Raw genomic sequence first — 20,498 nt, forward strand, 5'->3', positions numbered from 1 at the left:
CTGCCAAGTAACGAAATGCTGCACTGGAATGGCATGGGATGGGATGTGATGGGATGGAATGGGCTGGGTTGGAAGAGGATGGAGTGCATGGTGTGGGTTCGAGACCACCGCTGACTCGGCCTTGCCATTTACCGCACGCCAAAAACATCAGCATCAGCATCAGCGGCGGTGAACAGTCGGACAAGCCAGGTGGAGTGGCCAGGAGCGTCGTGGAATGAGCCAGGATGCTTATTTTCTGGTCCGTCAGCCGCCGGTGATGTCGACGTCACCGTCACCGTCACCGTCACCGCCACCGCCACCACATGTATAACTGTAACTCCACCTCCTTCAGCAGAGGGTTTTGGTTTCTTGTTTCTTATTTTCAATCTTTTTTTTTTGTGGGGGGGTGGAACCCCATTTTGGATATGTTGTGTGTGCTGCCGTGATTTCGCGAACTGGCGACTGTGACTGTCCAAAAAAAAAATGGAAAATAAATGAACAAGGGTGAAGTGCACAGGGGTTGGTGAAAAAAAAACATCGAGCACATGTTCAAGATGGAATGCTCGAAAATATGTTCGAGGGGTCGAAATCCTGAAATTCAGTGACAAACCGAAAGTTTCCAAGGTGTGGGTGCAAATCCTTAAAGCAATTAAAGATATCAGACCATTTAAAACACTAACCTTACTGTCACTTTATTAATATTTACACTTTTGTTTCAAAGATCTTATTAGATTACGAGTATTACGACCTTTGATTTTCATCTGATTAGGTTAGTTAAAATCACATCTGCTGGCTGCCTTGCCTTTGTTTTATTATTTATTTCTTGCTTACTTTAAATTTTTTCTCGTTTTCGTTGATTATTTCACGAAACAACAACGGCAAACAGAGACCAAAACGAATGCCAGATCCTTGGAGCCCAGGACATGGGTGGTGTACTATATAGACATACAACTGGCGAGGCAAACAACACACAGGGATAAAAATTGTGCAAAAGAAAAATGAAAAAATTGCTAAAGACTGGGGAAAATCTCTTGAGGCTACTGAAAACTTCGTTCCATTTTGCCATCCCGTACCCGTAACCGTACCCGGTCCCGGACTCGACTTTCCCGATCCCCTCCAGAACCTGGTGCTCCGTTTTACCTTGGGCAATCGTACCGTACACATTTCTTATGCTGTGCTTCTTGGCTTTGCGCCTCGGAGGCCCGGCGTCTCGGTCCCCAGTTGCCCATCGTCCTTTGTCCATTGTCCGCCGTGTCCTCCGTCCTCTGTCCTTGTGCTGCATCTCTGTTCCACCAACTGGGCGCTGGCGCGCTCCCTGTCCTTGTCCCTTTCCCACTTGCGCCATTTCCTCGGCGGCTTTTCAGACGGCGGCAGTGGTTTAAACACATGAAACAATTATAAAGTTGCCAAGAAATGTAAACCCAAAGAGAAAACAATTTAATTGAATTTAACCAGGGGGTTGTCATATCCTAATGGATTTAAAACAACAACAATAACAACAGCAGACCGAATCGGTAACCGCAACTACAACCACCACTACATCAAATACAAATAAAAGCTGGGAGCAAAATAAAAATATAGAAAAAAAAACAGTAGAGAACAGTGGAGAGAGGGGAACTTCTGGGAATGGTGACCCAGCGATGGGGAAACCCCCAATCGAATCGATAGCAGGCAAAATAATTAATATTTTATTGCTTGCGAGCAGTTGCACTGACTGGTTTTACTAGCTTTAGACAAAATGCACTTGCTTGCATTCCCATTAAAAAAAAAAATAAAATCGTAATATTATTAATTCCTTTTGCCCTAGAGCTTGCCATAGAGCTTTGTTTCTAACGTGTAGATCCTCAGAATTTTGGGTCTGTAATAGCCATAAGTTTTGCTTTGGCCAAAGTGGCGATATTGCAGCTGGCTGCTCGGCTTCCTCTTGTTCCTTGCCCTGCGACTGACACCACCCACATCAGCGGCCCCGCCCCCTTTGGCCGCCCAGTGAATAACATGCCGCCACTTTGATTCGGCATTGAAATTGAAATCCGCTTATTTGATGCTGGAAAAAAAGCGAAATAAATAAGAAAATGAATGAAAAAAAAACGAAAAGAAATCGTTGCAAAGCAAGCAAAACAATATTTTCCTAATTTTCGCGCGCGCACGCGACCAAGGAAAAGACAAAACGAGGGAAAAATTCCCCGAGCGTCAGGGCAAAAGAAAACTGTCAGCGGCAGCAACAGGAGAAAACGCCCCGCGGAGTGGGGCGGAAAAGCGAGTGGGTGGCACTGGTGGGTGGGTGCTATAGATGGTGCGTTGGCTGGTGCGTTGGGTGGTGGTGGGAAAACGAAAATGGAAATGGGACATTTTCTGGCTGCAGTCAGCAGCGCGACTGTATTTGGCTTTTGTTTGCCGTTGATTTCCGCTGCTTCCGATTGCTTTGTTGTACTTCCTTTGGCCCTCTTTTCATTCCTTTTATTATTGCCATTGCCCCAAACGAAGAGGCAAAAGGTGATTTGATAAGACATCTCAACAAAAAAAAGCTGGGAAAAGAAATGCAAAAATAGAAGGGGGCAAGGTGAGGTGAGGTGGTTGGTGGATTGGGCCACTTAGATTGAGGAATTGTTTTACATTTCACAAAGCCTGAAAATGTCACTTTACCATTTTCGCCCAATGGTATTTATCAACAAAAACCATATTCAAAATAAGCTTCTAATAAGTATAAATTAAATTATTAAATTTAATTATTATTGAATGTAATTAAAATTACATTTTAAACGTTTTTGAGATATTCAAACTCTTTAAAAAGCCGACCAATTTGAGCATTAACAAATAATTACATTCATTAAATATTAGAACAAACACATGTATAAAATCTTCGCCCACATCCAAAATCGATTGGTGGCTGAAAAATGGGGAAATCATTTTTCTGAGGGCGAATTAATTTTCCAATCATTTTGTCATACATTATTATTGTTTGCGCAACAGAATTGTAAAATTGATTTATTTATTTATTCACTTGTACTCTATTTGCTTTTATTTTATTTCATATATATATTATTTCGACTAAATTAATGCTCAACCAGCCAGTGGAAAATCAAATAGACCACGCGTCCAATTCAAAAACCGAAACCGTAATCGAAATCAAACCCAAGTCGAGGAATGGTCAAGAATTATTAGCCTACGGCGCGTTTGAAATGCGGGTCCAAAAAAATCAGAAAAAAAGATAGCCAGTCGAAGCAATAGATAGCCCTATCTGACCAGGTTTCAGTTTTATTGCCAATTTTTATTTTGGTTTAAATCAAAATTGCCACCGAACCATAAAAATACTAAATCGACGCAAAAATGTTTCAATAGAACAGTAGATATATGTACCCTTTATTTATATTTAACAACTTAATAAATACAAATTACAAATAAATCGAATGAAAATATTGGTAGACTTTTACACCAAAAAACAAATATTCTTTTTATATTTTACTACAAATACAAAAAAACTCAAAACACTACAAAATAACTGCTTTATAGATTGAATGTATTTTCAAATAAATTCGTTTTAAACACATATTAAAGCTTGAATTAAATCTCAATATAGTCGAACAATCTTTAGGTAAGGTAACCAAATTTGCATAGAAAATAATGAAAAATCAAGCAAAGTACTTTAATCAAATGCATACATTTTAAAATGGAATACGCTGCAGGTTTAATGTAGCAGAGTAAAGCGAATAAATTCGCAGCAGACAATCAAAACATCTATGGGAAAGTTTAAACATATTTTCGGTTAACCAATAATATAAACTAAGCCACCAACTTGTACATAAATCAAAATGAACAAATTGAACAATGCGAGTAGAAAAACAAGTATGTTTTCAACTTTGTTTTTGTTCTCATTAATTATTCGAGAAACCTAATACAGCGTTTAAGTACTCGGAAATAAGCCTGGCTAATAATAATGCATAAATGAAACGTCATGGCCGAGACTCAAAAATGCAGTGCAAAAAAACACACGAATCTATGAATATATGTATATGACACTTATTGGAATTTTTGGCATAGACCAACAAAAGGAATGCCCAAAAAGATTCGCTTTTAATCGCATCAGAGGACATTTTGGCCCATTCCGCCGCATCGCTCAGTTGGATTTTACAAACAATTGGCATGTTTTTGGTTTTTTGCTGCTCGACGACATGTTTGTTGTTAATTTGTTGCTATTGCACGGCTGTCGGCTCTGTTTTTATTATTTGAATCCAGTGCTTTAGGGATTTAAAATATATATACACACACACACGCACACACAAATGTGTGCATATCGGCATGCACATAAAAAGCATTTATTTATGCAAATTTTATTTTATTTGTTTTCAATATTTTGGTAACTTTGTCGCTGATATTTCCGCCATGCAAAATCAACAGCAGCCGACAACAAATCCAACCAACTGACCGGCTGTCAGGCAGCCAACCCACCTGGCCATGTGCAAATGCGTTTCACTGAATCATGTATGGGCACAGTGCGTATCGCGACTGTAGTTCCCAACATTTATGGGTCTTTAGCATTGGTTATTAGCTCAACAAAACAGGGTTTCTTTTGTCTATGCGACCATTTTTAGCCAAGTTATAAAGATTATACCCTTCGTAAAAGTTGCATTTTTAACAAAAGTCGTTTTCCTACTTTTTCGTCAGAAAATAATCCGTTTTTTTTACCAAAACTTTGAAAATAATGATCCAAAAGTGGAGTGACATACCTCGTTGAGCTTGTAATTAAATTACCAATCGAATGGCATCTCAGTTTGAAATTCTTATATTTTTCAATTTTTTGCAAATTTTAATGATGTTACCCCTTATCAAAAATGCGAAAATTGCCCGAAAAATTAATTTCCCAATTTCCGGCTAAAAACGACATAGGTCTTTAGCATTGGTAATTAGCTGAACAAAACAGTTCTTCTTTCGTCTATACGACTATTTTTAGCCAAGTTATGAAGATTATACCCTTCGTAAATGTTGCACTTTTGCAAAAAGTAGTTTTGTTAATTTTCAGTCAAAAATGTTTAGTTTTTTGACCAAAACTTTGAAAATAATGATCCAAAAGTGGAGTGACATACCTCGTTGAGCTTGTAATTAAATTACCAATCGAATGGCATCTCAGTTTGAAATTCTTATTTTTTTAAATTTTAAGCAAATTTTGATGATGTTACCCCTTATCAAAAATGCGAAAATTTGGCCAAAAATTATTTTCACATAGTCGATCAAAAAGTGATATGGTTGGTTAGTATTGGTAATTAGGAGTAAAAAACTGTTAATCTTTTAGGTTTCTGACCATTTTTAGCCAAGTTATACCGAAAATACCAATCGTAAATATTGAATTTTAGCCAAAAATCATTTTCTGTTTTTTGCGTACATAATTATCAGTATTTTTATCACAACATTCGAAATAGTGTTCCAAATATGGAATAAACACTAAACATGTTCGCTAAAACAGTGGAAATAATGGTCCCAGCTTGTTATCTCATCCCTCATCGAGATCCTAATTAGATTCCGCATCAAATGGCCTAATACTCAAGATACGCACTGTATTGTGTTGGATAAAAATAAATATGCACACACGTACAGTCGCATGTGTATGGATCAGTGTGCATTTGTGTGTGCGCTTCTGGCGACGCATTATTTTGTATTTTAATAATTCAAATATCAATTTGTTGTTACATTTAATATTTAATTTGAACTAAAATGTGTTAAATTCTTTGGGGTATTACGAGCGCACAACTGAACAAGTGCATTGTGTGAGTCGGTGTGGGTGTGTGCGAGCGAGAGAGTATTGGCATGGGGGAAAGAGACGCACATATGGCATGCAATTTTTGGTCTGCTTAATTACAGCTTAAAATCTTTGATTACAAAACCACCCAAACAAATAGACACCGGCGGCAAAGCTGAAATAAATACTGAAACCAAAACCAAAATGCTAATTGCCATCCGCTAAAGTCTCCCGTGCATCTAAAATGCAGAAAAATCTTTTGAATATTCCGGTGAAAAGCCGTGTCGTATGATTATCTTGGCCATGGCCGGTTTACAAATCAAAGTAAAGCACTTTGCAGAGTGCAGGCCTAAGCGAAAACTATAGGAGTACCCCATTCAGTTAGTGATAATCATTTCTATAAATTAATTGATAGGCCTCTTCTTAAACGATCATGTTGGGGGTTTCGATATCCTTTCGCAGGACTCGCGTGCCTCTGCCATTCCGAAGTCCGCCTCTTTGCCTAATTGCCCACTTGACGGCAGCTGCTCTGGGTCACTTTTACCCATTCCACCTGGTTCCTGCGAGGAGGAGACGGTGGAGATGGAGGTGGACTGGACTGCTTGGCCAGCAGTCATTGAGCGTGTGGCATGTTTGTCAATGCCGGATGAACTCCCAGAACGCAGGCTCCCGGACGTGCGGCAAGTTCAGGTGCATGCCACATCCACCCAGTCCAGTTCAGTTCAGTCTAGTCCAACCCATTTCAATCCATTCCCACTACGGTGGAGTAGGCCCTTGGCCGCGTTGCCTGGACGACCCAAAACGCATGCAATCAAGTGTAAAATCATAGAATTTTTAATTGATTCCACCAACGCAACGCAACGCATCGCAACGCAGTCGTATCCTGGCCAGGACAAATTCAGACGCAGTCCTTGTCTCGTGTTCATATTGTTTTTTCTCGCATTTTGTTTTTCGTATCCTGCCCACTTGGACCGGCGGACCCTTCTAATGCGCCGCTGTCGGAACTGCGGGTGTTTTGTTTTCAAATGCCCTATGAAAGGGTGTATACACTTGGTAGTACAAATGGCAATCATTCATATGAATGAACAATTTATGAACAAATGGGTAACTAATTTCCTTGAATATGTTATATTTATTTAGATAATTTTTCTACAAACAAGCACCAAACTTTAGACACTTAAACTCCAAGCCATGTTCATTTGTATCTTTTGGATTGGAAAGAGCATTTACATTTTCGTAGAATTTCTCACTTGTGTTCTGCGTTTTTTGTTTTTTTTCTTTCTTTGTTTGGTTAATTGGCAGTTTGTGCCTCGGTCTGACTATGACCCATTGGAAGCGCAAAAGTCTCTGGCAGGGACCACCTTACCCTTGCCTTTACCAATGCCTGTCCCAATCCAAATCCGTTGTTCACATAGTCCATTGCCACCTGGAAGCTGAAACCTCAATCCAGTGAGCCGGCTGCTTGACGTGTCCTCGACTTTGGCATTGCCATGGGTTGGCCCCCAGGATGCTGCAGCACTCTCATCCTGTCATCTGCCATGCCCTTTCGATTGAATTATCCTGGCTGGTCCAGCTCCTCCTGCTCCGCTGCTCCACGTGGCTCCACATGGCTCCACATGGCTCCTCATGGCTCCACCTCCATCTCCCTCATTGCCTTTTGTTGCTCTCATTTTTCCTGGATTTGATTTACATCTTTCATGTCCGCACACCCACCACACCCACTGAGCCCTGTGGGCGGTGCGATTGCTAAATGTCCTTGTTGTGCAAGATATTGCCTGCCTATGCTGGGTATCTTCGGTATCCTTCGATATCGGGGCAAACATGAGAGCCACTGTACCGTGAAAAATGGAGAAGCAGCTTATCATCGACTTTGAATCGAGAACTGAGCTCGTTAATCGGCTAAAGTCGATGTATGTATGTAAAGTATGCTACGTTTTGATAAGCGTACATTGTACCTTTGTATTCACAATAAACACGGAGTGTATGCGCAATAGTTTGCATCATAATATTTGATAATCATAAAACCCATCATATAACCCATTATTATATACATATACATATACATATGCATGTACATCTTTATAAATGGTTATTATAAGTAACTATTTTATAAATTATGTAAACGTCACTTACCATGATTTATTAAATTGCGTAGTATTTCTTATGGCATTGATTATTTATATATGATGATTATTGATATTGATATTATTTATTATTAGACACTTTTCTTTCTTACTTAATCACAATCACTTAAAAAAAAATAAACAAAAAACAACACTAACGACACAAAGGACCGAAAAACCGACCGTAATCATATATATGGCATTGATAATTTATATATGATGATTATTGATACTGATATTATTTATTATTAGACACTTGTCTTTCTTACTTAATCACACATCACTTAAAAAAATAAGCAAAAAACAACACTAACGACACAAAGGACCGAAAACCGACACTTTTCTTTTTCACTTAATCACACATCACTTAAAAAAATAGACAAAAAACAACACTAACGACACAAAGGACCGGAAAACCGACCGTAATCCTCGCGAGAAATGGCATCCGATTACCACAACACGATCGAGGTGGTTATGCTGGACTTCTAAACCACCACAGCATGGAGATCACCGTTAGGTCGCTGGCCACTTTAACCGCCGCGATAAGCACAAGTTAGCTAAATTTGGCGAAAAGTAAGAACTGAGTATGTCGTTTGAACATTGAAACAGGCTAAATACAAGATTTCGTTATTTACTTGGTTTCACTTTACTTGATCTATGTACTTATTGCCTTTTGGGCGCTGTAAATAGCTCACAAGTTACAATGCTCACTTTACATGCATATGTATGTACATACATCAATATGTGCACGCGATCTAAATCCCGTGTATACATGTGTATGTACGTATATTTACAAGCATGCTTTTGTGCATACACTTTCACTTGACCTGCGGAGCGCCATTAGCATTTGTGCACTTAACTGACCACTTAAATATTTATTACATGCTTATGCGTAAAACACAGCACCGCGATCACTTAATAATACACTATTTCATATTGCAAACACTTAAACAACGCGAAACACACATGCATATGTATGTGCATGCACTTGCACTTGTCCCGCGGAGCGCCATTTGCATTTGCGCACTTAACCAACGATTTCAACATTTATTCCATGTGTGTGCGTTAAACACAACACCGCGATCACTTAATAATACGTTATTTTATTTTGCGAACACTTAAACAACGCGAAACAACTTTGTTTTATTGCATTCGATGTTTTTGCGTGACTGCAACCCTTCGTGAACAAAAAATGAACTAAAAACTGAAGAAGAAGAGGAAGAAAAAGAAGAACGAGAAGAAGAAGAGCGAGAGAGAACTTTTAATCCAAGTTGCGAAAGAGAGCATTAAGCCAAAATAACGGGATCTAAAGCAAAAGATGAACTTTCAAAGCTGTCTCTCCGCTCTCGCTCTCTCACTTTTGATCTTTCTATTGCTATTCATATTAATTATTTATGAAATGGCCAAATTGGTAATAATATAATATAAAGTTAAATCTGCAAACAGTTTGATTATCATTTTCAAGGGAACTTCTGCCAAGATCAGCGTGCGATGGTTAAGTCCTGAGATGGCAGATGCTGTATGCTGTATGCTGTATTACCCATTAATATGCTTTATTATGGACATAAGTTAATAATCTTCAAGCGGCGCCGCCATTCATGCATGCCCTGTAATGTCTGTCGTCAATTTGGCCCAAAATCCACTCAGCATTCAAAAGGCATATGGCATTATGTACGTACTTATGTACATATATACAGATATATGCGGCGTGCGAAATCGGCTTGGGCCACGCCCACTCAAAAGCCCATTAAAAAATGAAAGAACAAAGCGAAAGAAATGTGTGGAGAAAGTGGGGAGGGGAGGGGCGTCGCAGAAAGCAGAACAGTGCCATAACAAACGGGGCAAAAGATGCCAACAAGGCAATTGTGAAATGTAAATGGCCAACGTAATAGATGTCCAACGTCTCCAGATACACTGAGAAAAACCGCGACCTCTATATTACGAAAAATATGTAAGTAGTTACGGTTTACTATCTGTTATCTACTTAAAAACGATGTGGCTTTTTACGTGTACCATGTGTTTATTTTTGCAGAAGCAGTTGTGAAATGCGATTAATATTTTTCCGTGCACAATGGCGACTTCGTCTCCAACAAGGACTCTGGCAATAATTCGTAAATTTGCTCAAATAAATTCCATGCTGAGCGGGACAGGCGGAGCGATTGCGAAGCAAGTCGGAGTCAGATGGAGATTGGCGATGGCGATGGCGATGGGGATGGCGATGGCGATGGGGATGGCGATGGCAATGGAGATGGAAATGGAGAGCCTAAAATATGTTGTCCGGGCTGAGTCAGGGAAAATGTATGCAAAGCCCCCTGGTACGGATTCCACCTACCCAACGACTACGACTCCGACTCCGACTCCAAGTCCGATTCCGATTACGATTCCGAGTCGGATTCGGATTCGAATGATATGCAAAACATTCGCCGGTCGACTAGGGCACAAAATTCATGGCACGGCAATGCCATGGCAGCAATGGCATTCATGGATCCGCATCGACATCCGCGCCCGCGCCCGCGCCCGCTGTCCGTGCCACGCAGATCAGCGGCATTTTGTAGCCAATCGAAGGCGGCATAAATAAATAAATATATGTATAAACAATCGATGGCACTCCGCCTTTTTCGGAGACCAAGTGGTCCATACGACGGCGGGCGGGCAATTAATTTGCCATTTGTTTGTCTGTCTTGAAAGGCGACAAATCCCCCATACGCTGATAAGAATGAATAAGCCATCGCCATGGCGGGATAAAGCCACAGCTCCAGATACATCTGCAGTTACAGTCGCAGTTACAGTTACAGATACAGAGTTACAGATACAGATACAGATGCATTGGCCGCTTCAGATACAGATACGTTTGCGAATGTGGATTGCTATGCAGCGCAGATGTAAATGTATCTATGCGTGCTGCGAATGTGGATTGCAGATGCGGATGCAGATGGGGATGCGGATTGTGCCATTAACGGACGCAGCTTTGCTGGGCTTTGTGGGGTTAAGGGCTGAGGGTTAAGGGCACTGCGAAGAGGACTCACTTGATCATCTACCCAGCGTTAAGCCGTTAATGTTCCACGCCGATTAAGTCTGCCATTTTTGGCCACCCACAGTACAGAAATATTCCAGTTATCTCGATTGTGGTTTATTAATCACTTAAGGCACTTCTACAATGGCTTTTATCACTTTTTTTAGAGCATGTTAGGAATCCTAGTAGAAATCTTAAATCTAATTCAAAAAGCAGCCAGCTAGTACATGCAACCAATAGGGAAACCTATTTAGGATATGCCACACAATCAACGGAAATCCTCCGCTGATCCCTGCCTAATTTGCAGTGATCCCACCACTGTTTGTGCCAGATGTCTGATTCCCGCCCCCAAGGAAACTTTTTGGCAAACTCCAAAATCATGGCCAGCGATGGAGGAGGAGTGGGCGAGCGGAGCGTCTGAGACAGTTTTCATTGCCAGAGAGGAAGTAATTAAAACACAACTCAAAGGACATTTTAATTTAATCCCTTTGAGCTTGTCTCGCTGGCTGTCTCGTCGCCATCACAAACATGCGACGCCGCCGCATCGGACGCAACAGTCAACTTCGAGGCCAAGTCTCAAGTCTCCAGTTTCCAGTTCTCCAGTTCTCCAGTCCCGGCCAGAACCTACCAGTTCCCGGCTCCTACGCTGCGATCCGCCATTCCGTTGGCCTTTATTATTCCGACCAAGTCAAGTTGGGCCAAAAAATCGTGGCGCTAGTTGTGCACTCTGGCGTTTGGAAGAAAACGCTATTGCAGCATCGATGTCATTGCGGGCAATACACTGCAACAAAAGGGTGTCTCTTTTGGTGTCGTTTTGTAAGAATCAATGTAATCCCACACCTATTTGCTCAAACTATTCACATATTTCTTGTAACTAAACACAAACTCTCTTTAGTCTACTTACTGAATATTAATTAAATTTTTTTAGATTTTTTTCCAGTGCCGTGCGCGTATAAATCATAACGCTTTGACCAAGCTCCCCACTTTCCCCCCTCTTTTCACTACTAAGCCTCTCCCATTTCCCCGCCAACTGGATGGCATTTCCCATTTGCCAAGACTTTCCTCCTCCATTTTGGTTGCATTTTATTTATGCCGACAGTTTATTAATGCCACTCGGAGACGGCGACGCAGGCGGAGGCGTAGTCAGCGTGGGGCGGGGGGCGTGGCCAGCGATTGCAACGTGCAGTGGTGGGTGGACCGCCTTGTAATTGTATTTGCCTTTATATGTATGCATGTATATATGCATGTCTCCATGTGCATGTCTCCAGGGGCGAACTTTTGATTTGAGGAGCCCGCATGGCCGAGATTTTGCCACTAGGGATGCTGGAAATATATTGATAATAAAACAAAAGTACGCAGGAAAAAGTATTCATCTTAAATAAAAAATAATAATTTAAAACCAGTACAGTGTGACCAAAACTGTAGTTGAGTAAGTAATCGCCGGAAAGGCTTGAACTTCGATAACTATCCAGCGATAATTTCGACACTTTTGGCTTTCCCCTCTTATCGACAAACATCCCTGGCTGCAGCATCGTTCCTGCATTCATCCCCATCCACATCCTCATCCTCCTGATCCGCCGCGCCAGCCGCCTGGTGACCAGCGCTGCATCCGTCTCCAGTTCGAGTCTCCGGTTCGGTTTTGGAGCGGAGTTTGGGCCCCAGTTCGCTTTGCTGCTTGCCGCTTGCCGCTTGTTATGCTAATTAGTTTTCGACGTTGACGTTTGCCAGCAACGCCGACGTCGTCGACACCAACGATGTCTTTAATTGGTTCTCATGTTGCAAGTCCACGATGCTGCTGTTGCTGTTGCTTTTTCTGTTGCTGCTGCAGATGTGGCTGGTGATGCTGCCGTTGCAGTTGCAGTTGCAGGCGGCAGCTGCTGCCAGGTCGACTTTCTTCCTTCTTTTTTTGACACCCTCTCCATTCTTTGGCACTTTGGCACTGGCAATTAGACTCCTTTTTTGGGGCGGCAGCATTGCCTGTGGAGCCATGAAAAAGAGTGTCAAGTGGGCCAAGCGTCGTTTCATCGCATGCATTTGAAGTTTGAGTTCCAAAACCGAATCGATTTCTGTAGTAAGTAACCATGCTTTTACACTTTAAAGCATATGAATTCTACCCATTTGAAGTTATTGTGTATTTTGTTAAATTTCTGGCTAAAAACATACTATAATTACATTACGTGTAATAACTCACTCATCATCGAATTTGGCGAATGCCCCGTTGAATTCGCCACATTTCGCAACGGAACTTTCCAAATGAACACGCATTGATAATGCGATTCAAATTGGGTTCAATTTAAGGCCCGTAATGCCGCACTGCACGCTCCACATTTATGCTGCCCCATTGGCACTTAAACCCTTTGGTGGCCCACTGTTCCGTAGCTTCCCTTAACTCCTGATTTCTGCACACACACATCCATCATTATCATTATCAGCCGAGGCAGCCCTGTTGTTAGTCCACAATAGCGTTTTGTTGTGCTAACCAAAACTGTCAACATTCAGCTGCCAGTTGATGGAGCAGTCGGGTTAGTCCAAACGTTATGATAATCACCCACGTGGTCTGCTCGCTGGATATGGCTAGGGAAATGGGAACTGAGGAATGGGGAATGGTCTCCGATGGGATGGAACAGGTGGTGGCCGATGGCAGGACATGGACTTGGACATGAACAGGGGCAGACGACAGGTAATAAACAATTCCATTTACCGACAGCTGTCAGCAAATAATGAAAAATTGAATAAAGTAAGAAAAACGTTGCAAGCCGAGGCATTCAATGCTCTGCTGAGCTCTGAGTTTTGAGTTCTGAATTTTGCAATCTGTATAAGTGAACCTATCAGTAGTAGTAGTTAATCTTTCCAGATTTTATATACAATAGAATATATCCCTACCACATAAAATCGCTTATCTCTGCAACAAATGATGGGTAATTTAAGCAACAGGTTAAAATATTGCGCATACGACACGTTGCACAGGTTACATTTTGTTTATATTTTTTGTTGCTATGTAAAACAGCGAGAGAGATGGGCAAGCAGATCGAATTTTTCCTCGTTAGCTCAGAAGAAAAAGGGTATAAAATATTGTAAAATATTGCGCATACGCCGCGTTGCACATCGTTAAGGGTGTTGCGTTGCGTTGCACTGCGTCCGATGGACAGATGCAGATGGCTTGGGCGCCAAATGGTCGCCGCAGCCGCCATCCGCCCACAAACTGTCCAAATATGTTTGGTTTTTCAGCTGCCGAAGCTGCGTGGGTGCCCAACAATCCCGAACCCGATCCCAATCCCAATCCCATTCCCATTCCCAATCCCAGCGCGGCGATGCAACGATGAGCGAAAAATTGACATGCATGTAATTAGTGACAAGGGGCCAGTGGACAGTGGACGGTGGACGGTGGACGGTGGACAGTGGACAGCGGACGGTGGACAGTGGACCGCTGTTAGCACTTGATGAGCTTTATCCGCACTCGCTCGCATATGCAGTCGTATATATATCAATTATGCCGTTTATGGCCAAATGTCGAGAGTTGCTCTCCTCCCCGGCCCTCGAATCTGGCAAAAAATTAATTTTCGATGCCGTCGCAGGAATCCATGGCGAATGCCACACATCATCTGGCCAAAAACTGATGTCGAAAAAAGGCCTCACTCAACAATTGACAAGCTTGAAATACAAGGTATTGTAGAAAGTTGTTATAAAAATATAGTATAATTTATAATATAATATAATAATAATATAATTGCTTGAATCATCACAAATTTCACTTTTTGGTTGTTAATTGGAAGACATTTTCCGAAACCATGGCACACGAGCATGCAGGAAGTCTCGGTGGCAATGTGTAAAGGCCTCTGCGATAGAGTAGGCCCACAAATGGGGTGCCGAAAGAGGAGCCGGAACAGGAACAGGACGACAGGACGACGGGACGACAGGGCGACAGGAGCAGGATCTCGACCAGGAGTTGGGGGATGGCGGCTCGATGGCTGGTGGAGATGGGTAGGCGCCTGTCTCGTCAGCGTCACTTGTCACATTCACGTTGACTCTTTTGACACGTCGACAAATTGTCAACAACGTTGCCACCGAAGAAACCAAAGGACCAACAAAAACTAAGAAAAATGATCCAAAAATGCCGGCCACACTGGAATGCAGCCTCCAACCGATGTGAGTGTGTGTATGGTGGCTGCTGGTGGCTCCTGGTCGCTCCTGGTCGCTCCTGGTGGCTCCTGGTGGCTCCCATGGCATCGGTTGGTTGTTGGTGGTGCAACTGGAACGGCTGACTCCTCTATTAGCAGGCCGCTGGCATTTTCACGCTTTCGTTTTTATGCGGCTCAGTGGATTTCTGTCGCACTTAACGGCATCAGTGGCAGTGACACTGGCCATGGTCCTCTGGCCACCATGTCCACACCAACACATCCTCCTGCTGCACATCCTCCTGCTGCACATCCTCCTGCTGCTTCGCTACTCGGCACATTTATCAACGCCTCGCACAGAGCAAGAGTCCAGTGGCTGCAACTCGCCGTTTTGGTTCCCCAAGCATTTTGCTGAAAAATGCAATTCAGCACGATTTGCATTTTAGGAACCCTGTTTCGAGTGGACCGCCAAGTCCTTGCAATAGGCCAAAAGCATAAAAAAAACACTGATCATCTGATCAGCCATAAAACGTCCATCATACAGGCTTTATTTCAAAACCAATTCCGAGTCAAACAAAATGCATAATTGCATAAACAAAAACCACATCTATCTAGTTTCAACTTTTATGCAAAAAGTCGACTACTTTCCAGCTTAAGAATACAAATAACTTACTCACCCAAAATGAAGCATTGAATTCACGTCGCTGGACTAATCGCAGGATGCGGAAAACCCCATTGGGTTCGGACATAACTCTTCTTCTAGCTTGACCACTGCAGACAGTTGGAATTACGGGCATTTCCGGATGCTTTGGCAAATAATTAAGACTCCGTTTTAGAGTGGAGCAACCATATTTTATCCGTGGCGATTTCGTGCGCCGGCACATCAATCAAAGCAAATATGTGTGTGTGAGTGTGGATGGGGTGGAAATTTCCATGCGAATGTGTTTCAAGTGCCTTTTCCCAGTTATAAATTTTCGCACACATCCTCGATGGCGCAAGGACGAGGGACACGAGGGACGCGAGGAACACAAAGGACAAGGGACACGGACACACACCGAATGCATTCCACTCACGGCAATGGGGAAAGTGTCAAGTTAATGCCAGCAGCGATAGCAGGCAGTAGCAGCAGCAGTCGCAAAAGCAAAAGCAACTACAAGGACATGGCCATCCCACCGCCCACGCCCCCCACCACCCCCTTCACCTAATGACTTCGTTGACGGCGTCCTTTGCCCGGCGAAAAGGGAAGTTCCTCTCCCAAGCCAAAAAACTTTCAGCCCAAAAGAGCAGGCGAACTCAACTGGCACATACCCTCTACGTTTGCATCATCTTCATAACAGACTTTAACTTTTCAAGCGAATTTAGTTATTGCTTTTATGTTAAAACCTTCTAAAGACCATTAATGCATAGAAACTGATATACTAATGCATAGATTTCTGGTTTTTTGCTTTGTAGTTTCGGATCCGAAGTACCCTGGGCTACCACAGAAGTCGTGAAAGCACTTGTCTGAATGATTTGGGAAATAACAAGATGCCTCCTTCGCCTCCCACTGGGATGAGTGAGAACCATGTCGGATTTCGCGCAGTGTAGACCAAGTTATAATGATGCCACTTGGCTGACTGCCGTTGATGTTGCTGCTGTTGCTACTGCTGCTGCTGCTGCTGCTGCTGTTGCTGCTGTTGTCGTTTAGCTGCTGAGGCGATGCCAGCATTTTGGACGCCCTTTGGACTCCACTCTTCAGACAAGTCAAAAGGACTCGAGGACTCCTGACAATGATATGTGAATGTGCCCGGCACCGAAGTTACTAAAGGCACTGAAGAAGCTGGCGTTGCTAGTACTACCATACTACATGCAAAGGTGACGGGCAAATCTGGCGGAAAACCCGGCGACGGAGTGGAGCAGAGCGGAAATATTGCTGACAGTTGTGGCATATTATCATACGGCGGTGTCCTCCATGCTGCAAGTCGCAAGTCCCCGCGCCATGTCCTGCCACATTAGCAGTCGCGTGTGCTCGGCAACCGCCCGACATTTGTCGCAGCCCATGACAGATGCAGTGCATCCCAGTTTCAGTTTCAGGTTCACACCCATTTTCCACTTCAGGTCACAGAGTCAAAGGGCGCCTTTGATCTTTTGTTGAAAACAAATTATCCTTGTTGCATTGTCCTGTTGGGCTTGCTGGTGGATCTACCTTTTGCCAAAATGTTTATATTCGTACCGAAAATGTTTTCAAAATAATATAATAGTATATCATATATCAAATATATGTAGATATTCATTTCTTAACATCTCCAGCTTGCGCCACCTGTTGCTCAAGCTTCAATGGTTGCAAAACAAAAATAAGCTTTCTAGCCAACAATTTTCAAAAGCTCTTCGCAAAATTTCAAATTGTTGGGAAAATATTAGTAGGATATTTCATCTTGCTATACAAATAAGGGTATTTATTGAGACTGCGTAAAAAAAAAGGATATTTATTGAGACTGCGTAAGATACATTTAAATCTTAACTGGTACATGACATTGTACATAACTAATTACATACATGAAGTGAAAAAAAAGAAGTAAAATTACATATATTACTTGGAAAAGGGAAAACCAATGATCTTAAGTGGACTCCTGGGACTGGTTATGTGGCTGGATGGTCAGCAAGATGTCGTCGGCGTTTTTGAACTTTAGCGATATGTTTTCGACAAACTGCAGCTTCTCCAGCTCGAAATCGCTCTGGAAATCAAAGTTTGAGACCAACTTCACCAGGAACACCTTCATGATGAAAAGTCCATAGCGGCGACCTGGAAAAGACATGGATGTGGATATCACCATATCTCACCAAGGGGTATCTGCTAGTCGTGATGCTGCTTTCAACTCACCGATACACGATCGCAGTCCATTGGAGAAGGGCAGGAAGCTGTAGGAGTGTCGCCGATCGCGCTGCCTCCTCGGTTCCCCCAATCCCGAACCCGATCCCGATCCCGATCCCGATCCCGGATTACTTGGCTCCGGCTGCTGGTCGAGAAACCGCTGCGGATCGAACTGCTTGGCGGTGGCGCCCCACCAGCGCTCGTCGCGTTGCATGTTGAAGGTGTCCAGCACCACGATGCTGTTTTGGGGCACAATCGTCTCCCGCTGCCGGCCCGCCAGTTGAAAGTCGCGACTGACGTGGCGCAGGTTCATCGGCACGGTGGCCAGGAGGCGCAGTGATTCGCTGACAAAGGCGTCCAGATAGCGCAGCTGCTGCAGCTGCTCCAAGCTGACCGCCACCTGCCCGGTGCCATCCGGTGGCACCAGGGCTCTGATCTCCGCCAGCAAGCGACGCTGGCAGTCGCCCTTGTTGGTGGCCAAGCAGAGCAGGGCCAGCATTATGCTATTGGACACCGTCTCGAAGGACTGCAAATGATGATACATACTGGTATAGTGGAATATGAAAACGCATGCTGGGCACATACCACCAGGACCATGGACTGAGCTTCGTCCATGATCTCCTCGAGCGTCATCTCGCCATTGGCGGCCAGTTGAAAGATCTGCTCGATGAAGATGCGCCTCTGCCAGCCGCAAGACGACGAATCCTCGCCAGACTTCTCACCACCAACGGCGTCCCTGAGCCGCCAGTTGCGATGCTTCGTCCTCACGATACCGCCGACGAAGTCCTCCAGCAATTTGGCGCACTTTCTGGACTCCTCGTACAGTTCCGGGGCCAGCAGGCGGTGCAAGAGGCGTATTTGCAGCCATGGCTTCACCACCCGCACGGCTGAGATCTCCAAAAGGCTGGTTGGGATTGGGATGGAGTTCAGTAATGTAAGGCTAGATGAAATCTGCACTCACCGCTTGTAACTGTGGGCAATGTGCGCGTCATCCAATTGCGTGAAGTTGGTTGGGGTGCCCATAATAGTCACTGCAAGAGAGTGAATCGATTCAGTATTATACAAAATCAAACTATATATACTAATTTATGAAAATTCCCATATATCAAGGTGTTTTATAACCTTATAAGTGGCTTGGTAGTCAAAAGCTTTGAGTGCAAATACTTATTGACTCAATCAAACAAGCACTCATAATTGCATGTAAATATAAATATTTTGATGACTTTTCGTGTGGCGACTATATACTTGCTATATGAGCACATTCACATTGGATATTTGATATTGCATATTTGATATTGGATATTGGATATTGGAACGATGGGGCGGCGGGATTCCGGCTACGTGAGGCGCATGGAAACGGGGGGCACGTGTCGCCCCTCGAAGGGAAGTGAGTGCAATTAGTTATTTGTTTGTTGTTTGTGAATTCCGCAACGAAATCTCCAAGTTGGAGGTTAGCTGCAATTGCTGGCATTTCGATTACTGTACATTACTTTCACATTAAGCCATATATCTTAGTAATCAGTATAGTATTAATGGCTTATACTCACAGCAGGATACCTCCAGCACGGCTCGACTGAGCAGATCCTCGGCATCCGTAAACTTGACTGCCTGTCCATGCAGATGGGGCTGCGATAGAAACTGCTCGATTATCTGGTTGCCCACCGAGTTGAAGACGTCGAAGAAACTGGCCACAATATTGTGACTGAAGGCGGGATTCAGCTGCTTTCTACGCAATTTCCATTTTTGCCCTTTAATCACACACAAGAATTGTAGTTTTATGCATCGTATCTTAATAAATCCTTTCGATATTTACCTCTGGCATGCAGCAAACCGCGACGCACGAAGAAGCCGTCCTGCAGAAAGGTCTTGTCCAGACACTCGGGCGCATTGAGGACGCACTCCATGCCGGCGGGATCGTCGATGTAGAGCAGGACCCGCGTGCCCACGAGTACGGCCAACGGGCGCTGGAAGTACACACGATACTGGGATACCTTCTCCAGAATGCCTGCAAAATGGTTATTATCAATTGGATACAATACAATACTAAAGGTAAAACTCAACTGTTTGGATGCAGATTGATGCAGAGGAGGAACCATAGCACTGGCTGCTGGACGACGCCGCGCCATCCGTTCAGCTGCCAGATGAGCCGCCAGCACTTGCGCTGCTGCCAGGTGAGGAGCACCGCCAGAAGGGCGCCGCACGCCCACAGGGCCACGTTCAGGTGCATCGCTAGTGTCGCTATCACCACCACTACCACTATCACTAACACTAACACCACAGCCAGCGGTAGTACGCTTTTTACGGCCTAATGCGGTGCTTTGTAGGCAGCACACTTTGCAATCTACGTGGTTTCAGTGGCTCAATGGTTTCGGTGGCTTAATGGCTCAGTGGTTCGGTGGCTTGGTGATCCGGTGGCTTGGTGATTCGCTGGCTACAATGGAGGTGGCTACAATGGAGGCGGCCAAAACGAGGCTGGGCGAACCGTTCGGTTGGGCCAACGGCTGGCAACTGCCGAAATGTGCTACACACAGTATTATTGGCAACACCCGCTGGCTTGTGACTGAAATGGCTTTCTTAATTGCCCGGCGGACAGTGGGCAGCATTTTGGGTCACCAGCGATGATAGTAATCAAATAAGATTTTGCTAAAAGGAGGTGCCATGCGATTCAGTTGGCTTTTAGGAACTC

The 20,498-nt window shown here is 43.7% G+C and overlaps 1 protein-coding gene across 1 annotated transcript; it reads right to left on the reverse strand.

Annotated features, from left to right (window-relative positions):
- Positions 1-17,410: 17,410 nt before the first annotated feature.
- On the reverse strand, positions 17,411-20,300 carry LOC122624375 (probable cytochrome P450 318a1). Its single transcript, XM_043803884.1, has 7 exons — positions 19,874-20,300; positions 19,626-19,817; positions 19,360-19,560; positions 18,774-18,843; positions 18,398-18,716; positions 17,822-18,338; positions 17,411-17,743 (listed from the first exon to the last, which is right to left on the reverse strand). The coding sequence occupies exons 1-7, from the start codon at positions 20,037-20,039 to the stop codon at positions 17,559-17,561; spliced, it is 1,650 nt and encodes a 549-aa protein (XP_043659819.1). The 5' UTR covers positions 20,040-20,300; the 3' UTR covers positions 17,411-17,558.
- Between the last annotated feature and the right edge of the window lie 198 nt (positions 20,301-20,498).

This window comes from Drosophila teissieri, chromosome X, assembly GCF_016746235.2.
Source record: "Drosophila teissieri strain GT53w chromosome X, Prin_Dtei_1.1, whole genome shotgun sequence".
NCBI classification, from domain to species: domain Eukaryota; kingdom Metazoa; phylum Arthropoda; class Insecta; order Diptera; family Drosophilidae; genus Drosophila; species Drosophila teissieri.